Source organism: Eptatretus burgeri, chromosome 2 (assembly GCF_056783735.1).
Source record: "Eptatretus burgeri isolate ZD-2024b chromosome 2, Ebu_testis_v1, whole genome shotgun sequence".
Taxonomy (NCBI): Eukaryota; Metazoa; Chordata; class Myxini; order Myxiniformes; family Myxinidae; genus Eptatretus; species Eptatretus burgeri.
In genome coordinates this window covers 64,547,278-64,556,639 of record NC_140962.1, presented here as the reverse complement: position 1 = coordinate 64,556,639, position 9,362 = coordinate 64,547,278, and the positions used below count along the sequence as shown (strand labels likewise).

The window sequence follows — 9,362 nt, the reverse complement described above, 5'->3', positions numbered from 1 at the left end:
CACACACAGAAACACACACACAGACACAGAAACACACACACACACACAGAAACACACACACACACACAGAAACACACACACACACACAGAAACACACACACACACACAGAAACACACACACACACACACAGACACACACACAGACACACACAGAAACACAAACACACACACAGAAACACACACACACAGAAACACACACACAGAAACACACACACAGAAACACGCACACACAGAAACACACACACACACACACACACACACACACACACACACACACACACACACACACACACAGAAACACACACACACACACAGACACACACAGAAACACACACACACAGTCACACACACACACACAGAAACACACACACAAAGAAACACACACACAAAGAAACACACACACAAAGAAACACACACACAAAGAAACACACACACAAAGAAACACACACACAAAGAAACACACACACAAAGAAACACACACACACAAAGAAACACACACACACAAAGAAACACACACACACAAAGAAACACACACACACAAAGAAACACACACACACACACACACACACACACACACACACACACACACACACACACACACACACACACACACACACACACACACACACACACACACACACACACACACACACACACACACACACACACACACACACACACACACACACACACACACACACAGAAACACACACACAAACACACACACACAGAAACACACACACACACACACACACACAGAAACACACACACACACACACACACACAGAAACACACACACACACACACACACAGAAACACACACACACACACACACACACAGAAACACACACACACACACACACACAGAAACACACACACACACACACACACACACACACACACACACACACACACACACACACACACACACACACACACACACACACACACAGAAACACACACACACACACACACAGAAACACACACACACACACACACACACACACACACACACACACACACACACACACACACACACACACACACACACACACACACACACACACACACACACACACACACACACACACACACACACACACACACACACACACACACACACACACAGTCTGCGGCACCATTCGAAAACAAAAGCTGGAGATCCGAGGAAATTGGCAACAACAAACCTGCAAGGCTCCAATGGCAGCACTTTGGAAGCGCAGGTCAGTTTTGAAGTCCTGAGCGATCTCACGAACCAGGCGCTGAAAGGGCAGCTTGCGGATCAGCAGCTCTGTAGATTTCTGGTAACGACGGATTTCACGCAACGCCACAGTCCCTGGCCTGCGCAACAAATGGCAATGTGAATGTGGTGTACACACAAACCACGAGGCCATATACAAACATGTGAAGCACTCGCATGATCCAGTGCAAGAGCACACACCTGAAAGCAGTCATTTTACCGTGGCAAATAAATCCACGTCTGCAGCAGCAGGGGTCAGCAAACCACTTGCACTGTGGCATATGTGCCCACAAAAATCACAAGTTGCTCCTCTCCCACCACCCACTCACCCCCCCTTAATTAGGGGGGAGGGGATTTTTAGGGGCTCATGACCTGACTTTGGGTACAACTAACATAGAAGGAAAATATGGCGATCAGCCGAGCCCTGGTTTTTTTTGAAAGCTCATCTGGAATTCCAGATAAAAGGTGAATTCATGCTCAGTCTGTAGGGAACGTGGCAGCAACATTCCACTCCCACTGGTAACGGATTGTAAAGCTCGTTCCGGTTATGTGACCGAGTGGGTCAAAATAATGGCAGACTCGATTCCTTCAAACGTCTTTGCCAGGCCCACGAGTCAAAATGCCACCAAATTTGGGTAACAACGTACGTCAGGATCCTGATGTTACATTGCGGAGGTCATGCCGACAACATGACCGGAAGTGTCAAAATGGCGGTCACATGCCATTATTCCTTCAAAAATCTTCTCCTCCAGACCCACCAGTCAGAATGCTACCAAATTTGGGTTACAACCTTAGGCCAGGGTCCAGATAACCTACACGTCCAGTGGGTCCAGAGGTCCAATTGCTTCCATATGATTTACTTGCACAAATAATTTCCTCATTTAATGTAATATGAAGTCAGTGGGTGGAAAGAAGCGATAAAACTTCCCCCACCCCCAACCCCTTCTGGTGAAGATCAAGTCAACATATCCCAAACATCACATTTTAAGGATTTGTTTTATTTACCCAATCACACTGTGAACCACTGTGTGCACAACACAAGCAAGCTCAATCTGAGATACCTCAACACAATCATGCATGTTATCACTTCATCGGCTAACCACACCTCAGGAAACAAAAACTCACGATATAAAGCAGGTTCCCATCTAAAACATGGAAAAAGTTCCAAACTTGGTGCGAAAAGGCTTTCTTTAAAGCTCAAAAGCAGGAGACAACAGTTCCAGTGAAAAAGGCACATGACGAGGGTGGCCAAGCAAGCAGGACAGACCTGTAGCGATGAGGTTTCTTCACGCCACCAGTGGAAGGGGCACTCTTGCGAGCGGCCTTGGTGGCAAGCTGTTTGCGCGGGGCCTTCCCGCCGGTGGACTTACGAGCGGTCTGCTTGGTACGTGCCATTGCGTCGCCTCAATTTACCTGGGGGGGAGGGATGTTCAACGTTACGATCAGACGGTTACAAAATGGCAACGAATAGCGAGCTGAGAAATCCATCATGTGGCAAGGTATGGAAGCACTCATTTATCAACACCTGCCACTTTTCTCCACAACATCAAGCTCTACCTCGTTCGAGGATTCAGCACGACGACAAAGCAATTTCCAAGCTGCAATGCAACACACCAGGAAAAGTATCCCCTAACTCCCCACCCTCCCATTATGTTAAATCCTTTGCACAGTGTTCTGTATTCACAAATTAAAAACGCACTCCAAAATAAACCACCACCACAATACACTCTGAATAAATCCCTTGTCTAGTGTCCGAGACGAGGCGGCCCGGTTGTGGGCTCTGCTGTGAAAAACAGCAATTGATGTCGATTTTTTTCTCTCTCTCTCTCTCTCCGCTTCTTTCTCGTCCCTTGGGCCTCTAAAAATGTCGGCAGGTTTTCGCCACACTTGTGGAAGTAGTAATAATTTCACTTTGAATGAAACATCCGTTTTCACGTTCATCCGAAAAGCCTGTCAGATTATGGTACATCAAGATCAGAATCTTCCGAGTGATAACCATCTCGCGCTCGAAAGTCATTTTGAACTTAATAATCAATCATCATCATTTTTACATCATCTCTAAATCTAGTGCACTGCGCCACAGTGTGCCAACTGCATTTTTGGACAGGATCAACTTCAGCAAATTCTAAAGTAAAACTTGGAACTTGAACGTGGGGGGTGGGATATGACCGTTGCACAACGTTTCGGGTCATGTGCAACGGGGTCGAGGGAAAAAAGGGTAGAATTTGACTATTTCAGTCGACAAATCACAAGATTGAGAGCCCTGAAGATAATTTATCCAACTCTGCTGGACAAAAGATATTTAACCGAGACAAGGTACACAATGTGGATGTAGCGGTCTCGCCTGCTGATGCAACCACAGGAAACCCTCACTTGGCCCCCTCTTTTGGGGCCGCGGCCAGGTGCGTTCTCCCAATGTAGCAACTTTGCTTCCCACGTCCTCTTCCCCAATCCCCAATGCCCTCCCTTTGTGGCACCAGGTTCCCGTTTATTGTCCAAGCACCACGCCCTTAAAAACAATGAATAAACCCAAAATCGATTCAAGATAGTGCAAACAGTTGCTCATGTCAAAGTAAAGATACAAGGCAACTAAAGCTCAAAAACAGTCCAAATTATTTATTTATTTTTTCAAACACGCCGTTCTTCCCCCTCCCCCCCTCCTCCTCCACATCCTCCACATCCTCAGCCACCACCAAGGTTACACGTAAAGAAAGCCAAGGCCTTGCTCATTGCAGGACCAGTGAGGGTGAAAACTCGTTCTGTGTTTCAAGATCAAATGCCTTTTGGGAAATTAATTAATTTTTGTACATGCAGCACAAAGACAAATTCAGGGTAGGGTTGATAAAAGGAGTGAAGAATAACGAGAAAGAAAAAATATATATATTAAAGGACAAAGGGTGAAGTGGAGAAAGGAAATTGGAAGGTAGGGAAGTGGAGTGTGAAAATTAGAGAGGATAAGAGGAAGCAAGGAGCATGCATAGTGGTGTGTGGGGGTGGATGGAGGGCAGAGAATGAACAAGCGGCCATCTTGGAAATCCAGACAAAAGGAGGAGGGAGTTTTGTGCTGTTTGGAAATGATGCAAAATATATATATATATATATATATATATATATATATATATATATATATATATATATATATATATATATATATATATATATATATATATATATATTTTTTTTTTCACTACTTTGCATGCACGTGTGAAACTCTCAAACATGGCAATTTCAAACATTTTAGGATTCGAAAGCACTCACGAGTGGTGTGTGTCGAGACTACACATTTCACAATTAAACAGGAAATTAAATAGTTCATAAAATTCTCAGAAAGCAAAATGGTCATTACCTCCCCCCCCCCCGGGGTTCGAAACTCCACCGTTAAAAGTTTGGTACTCTGCTCGAAAGGGGTGCATCATGGAGTACGCAGTCCGTTTTTTTTTTTTTGTACGCAGATAAAATGGTTAAAGTAACATTTAACTAACGAGATCATTTTAATATGAAACGTCTGCGGAGAAATTAAAAGTAAATAAAATAAATTAAAAAAACAAACTCCTTTACAACCACAACTCGTGATACGACACACGAGGTTAGGCCGAGCCTTTGTTTAGAAAACACGTTTAGATAGGGGGGGGAAGGGTCACATTTCAACCCGTGCTATTCAACGAACAATAGCAATTTCTCCGACCAGAAAGCCCCGAGGATAAGAGGTTATGAAAAGAAAGAAAAAAAAAGAAAAAGACCATTCATGGCGGCACGGAGCCAACTCGCGCGATGACCTCATACGCGCCATGACGTTGCAACCAAGCGTCACGACGCCATTCCGTTCGAAACAATCGTCATGACGCAGCGACCTAAACCAAGCGTCATGGCGGCGAAACTTCCCCGAGCGCGTAATGGGAGGGCAGAGTCGGAGTCGCTGGCTTCGTTCCTGTGACGATGTAACCACCAAAGCCGGCGCTAAAAATCCTTATTACTACTTCCACAAGTGTGGCGAAAACCTGCCGACATTTTTAGAGGCCCAAGGGACGAGAAAGAAGCAGAGAGAGAGAAAAAATCGACATCAATTGCTGTTTTTCACAGCAGAGCCCACAACCGGGCCGCCTCGTCTCGGACACTAGACAAGGGATTTATTGAAAAGGTAAAAAACCGATCGACGGGAACTTAAAATATCACATTCACAACTTGATCGAAAACATCCCGCGCGTTTTAATAACCGTTAAGACCGATGGTCGAGGCTCCTTTAATCCGCTTCACGCGTCCCCACGTACCTGCGCAGCTGATCAACGTCCTGGGTGTCTCGAACACAATCGCAAAATGGCCGCTGAGCTTCTCCGTGTCCCAAGATGCACTGCGAGCTGCTTCCGCGAGATTCAAACCTCGCGGCAACGGACGTTTACTTTATTGAGAAATCCTCGCCCCCCCCCCCCAAAAAATTTTTTTTTTCAATAATCATTCACGCTCAGCACATAATATTTCCGAACTGTTTCCTCGTCGATATAAAACATTTTTACCTCAAAAATGTTTCTTTCAGTTCAAGTAATTAGAACATTTTTTTTCGATGACGTCATCGCATTGACATCCCCCCCCCACCTGACCAATGAGTGAGTCATAATTTTCCACACGTGGGGTGGCTTTCCTCTGACGTCACAGGTTCAAATCACGGACCAAGCTATAAGCCGCTATGTGGGCGTTTCACCGGCAGGGTGATTCATCAATGGACGTTAAATTGGACGTCCGCTGTGCCGAAATTCATCGGTGGATGTTAAAGATGCCACGGTGTGTCGTTCTCAAAGAGTCGGCGAGCTATCGCTGGCACCATGACCAAAATTCCTGCTCTAAACCTACAGGGGGCGCTGCGTCATCGGCACAGCTGCCGCACACCGAGCACGTGACGCCACGAACAGCTGCGCTGCGCGAGGAACATCACACGTGTGGCCACCAAAGGCCAATAACAAGCTCCTGCTGAGGTTTCTTTTTCACCAACTTACTTGTAATACAAGGCAAACGGCCTGAAACAAACATTTGTGCATAAAATATGCAGAATGATAACGAGGCGGTAAATGTAAAACAAATCATCCACAGAACAAATCCGACATAGGTTGTTCTTGTTTTTTTTTGTTCCCTATACACCGCCCAAATAAATATGCAGAATGATAACGAGGCGGTAAATTTAAAACAAATCCTCCACAGAACAAATCCTATACAGGTTGTTCTTGTTTTTTGTTACCTATACACCACCCAAATAAATATGCAGAATGATAACGAGGCGGTAAATTTAAAACAAATCCTCCACAGAACAAATCCTATACAGATTCTTGTTTTTTGTTACCTATACACCGCCCAAATAAATATGCAGAATGATGACGAGGCAGGACAGTAAATGTAAAACAAAACCTCCACAGAACTAATCCCACACAGGTTGTTCTTGTTTTTTGTTTGTTACCTATACACCGCCCAAATAAATATGCGGCAGAAGATCGTGTTGCGCGTTTGGAACAAGATCACTCGAAAGGCGGGTACTCTGCCAGAACATTGTAATTAACGAACCAGAAACTGATGCACCTCGTGTTGCAGAGTACAGAACATACATTCCAGTCCAAAGCGTCACGGACTGTTAAGTACATATGTAAGAAGTGTATAATAATAGTATGTAATAAGTATATAATAATGCAAAGGGCCTGAAATAGTGTTTAATGAAATTCACACCACGACCACGAACAAAATTATTTATATTTCTCGGTGTCATTTGCCTGAAGATTTAACCGAGAAAAAAAACAAACCAATGGTCACTTTATCCGTATGTTCGACGTCAAGTTGAAGGACAAAAAGAACCGGTTGATCGGAATCAAAAGGGGGTTTTGTTGTTTTTTTTAACCCTTTATGTGCTGCGGTCGAAGATTTGCGACGACATTTTTTTTTTAAATGATCATTAAAACAATTTTTTTTGTTTTATTTTTGGTTATTCGGCTAACTTGATAACCAAGTTGTGGGTTTTTTTTTGCAAATACCACTTCAAATTCACAGCCGTATGAAAAAAAAATAATTAATTAATCAACGGGGAAGCATGCGGCCGTAAACAATGGGAGCACACAAAGGGTTCCAGTACCCAAACATGGTAAAACCGCTGTTTGATACGTTCACTAATCAGTCATGATAACGAGGGTCCAAGGGTCCAAATAAGAGAACAGAACCCCGGGTTCGAAACTCCACAGTTTAAAGGTTGGTACTCCGCACGGAAGGGGTACATCATGGAGTACGCCGTTCGTTAATTTTTTTTTTTTTGGTTTTGTTTTTTTTTTTTCGATGTTTCCCCACGAAGAAACATACGAACATAACATCACATTACATTTCTCAAAAAAAAAAAAAACAATATTTCTGTTATGTCGGTCAGCAGACGCTAAACAATGTGATTGATTGTACAAGTCCATTTACTCCGCAGCACGAAACATTCACCAATCTCCGACTCCGTTAAAGATGACATCTCTGTCACGTTCCACATGCCCTTCCCCCCTTACATCATCATCTTCCTCACAATCACTCAACATCCGGAAATTAAACAAAAACAACAACAACAACAACAACAACAACAACAACAACAACAACAACAACAACAACAACAACAACAACAACAACAACAACAACAACAACAACAACAACAACATATTTGGAAAGAATATAACACCACCTTCACTCTTTCATTCCTCTTTTTCCCCGCCTTTGGAATAAGCTCCCTCACTCTATTCAATCCCATTCTTCCCTCCAGACCTTCAAAACAACTGTTCACCATCACCTATCATCCCCCATTCAAATCCTCGATCTTTTCTACCCCCGATAATCCACCCAAGCCCACCTCCTTCAAATCCCCTGCTTTCCTTCCTGAAAGTCACTGTAATGTCCATCTTCTATTCCCCATGTTCCCCATCCCATCCCTCTCCCTTCCACAGATCTCCTAATCACCTAATATCTCTGTTCCCCAGTGTTTTGTCCTTCCCACTCCCACCCCTCTTATCTCATGTCCCCGCTTGTTGTGTGTTGTGTGTTCGCTCTCACACGAGCCTCGACAAGGTATACAAAAAATAAAAATAAAAAGAGAACACAACAATTTCTCAAAGTTTTTTTTTTTTTTTTTTTTCATTTCCAGTTGTCGCCTGTGACACGTGACGTCACATTTACTGCAAATAGCGTCCGAACAATAAAGAGCAGTGCTTCCTGGTTTATAGAGACCAAGTGATGATAAATGGTGATGAATGTGATTTGATGATCTTGACATGAAAACTTTAAGAAATGTTCGTTCGTTCATACACAAGCATCAAACCGTATCGTGGTATCATATTTCATTGATTTTTTAATTACAGTTTGAATTTGGTACGGTAATTTGTGGACACCTTGTACACGAATAAAAACAATCCGAATCGAATCCTACCATTCAAAATACTCGAAAGTACTGATAAATGTCAGAGGAAGAAGTTGAAGAGCGAATTGGAAAGCGAATCGGCCTACCCATTGATTTAGGGTGAGGACAAATAGTCGACGAGAGGTGGTGATGATGTGCACGGATGAGGATTGAAGGAATTGATTGGTTGGGTAGAGTTCATGACGTCACCCAGCCAACAGAGTCAGACAAGAGCGGTATCTTGCATATCGGATAGAGATCGCTACAGATCTGTCACTGTGTATGTGCATCCATGCGAGTGGAACGGAAGCTAAACATTGTATTTTTGAAATTGTTCACACTTTCCATCCAATATGGGTTTTATCGATACTAAAACAGGTCCGTGGGTTTAAAGAAAGAATACGGGTCACTTGCCAAGTACGGTACGAAAATGGATGAGGTGTGTGTGTGTGTGTGTGTAATGTTATACTGAAGAGTTCTCATGTGGAGTGTCATCCACCAAAATGATCATCATGATCTTCTCAGTGGAAAAGGTCAGGTCAGGTATGGGAGCATGCACCGGGGCAGCGCGTCCCTGCATACACTTTCTGCCACTAGTCCAAGGGCCTCCGTCTGGCCGTCCCCCAGCCAGATGCCTCACCCATCCCCATCTCTTTGAGATGTTTATCAATTTGCTGCAACGACAAGGCACGTGGTCGGCCCATTGGCCTCCTTCACTCATGAGGTCCC

The 9,362-nt window shown here is 43.9% G+C and overlaps 1 protein-coding gene across 2 annotated transcripts in view; it reads right to left on the bottom strand.

Moving 5' to 3' along the window:
• LOC147032192 (histone H3.3A) overlaps positions 1–5,662 on the bottom strand; it is an 11,233-nt gene extending 5,571 nt beyond the window's left edge. Inside the window, exons 1-3 of one of the 2 annotated variants that reach the window (XM_085869572.1) lie at positions 5,509–5,662; positions 2,508–2,653; positions 1,188–1,341 (exon numbers count right to left, since the gene is read on the bottom strand). In XM_085869572.1, the coding sequence (XP_085725698.1) occupies positions 1,188–1,341; positions 2,508–2,635 (282 nt within the window). In that variant the 5' untranslated portion in view covers positions 2,636–2,653; positions 5,509–5,662. Of the gene's footprint in view, positions 1–1,187; positions 1,342–2,507; positions 2,654–3,584; positions 3,609–5,508 lie in introns of those variants that run through there. The other variant, XM_085869573.1, reaches the window with a different exon arrangement.
• Between the last annotated feature and the right edge of the window lie 3,700 nt (positions 5,663–9,362).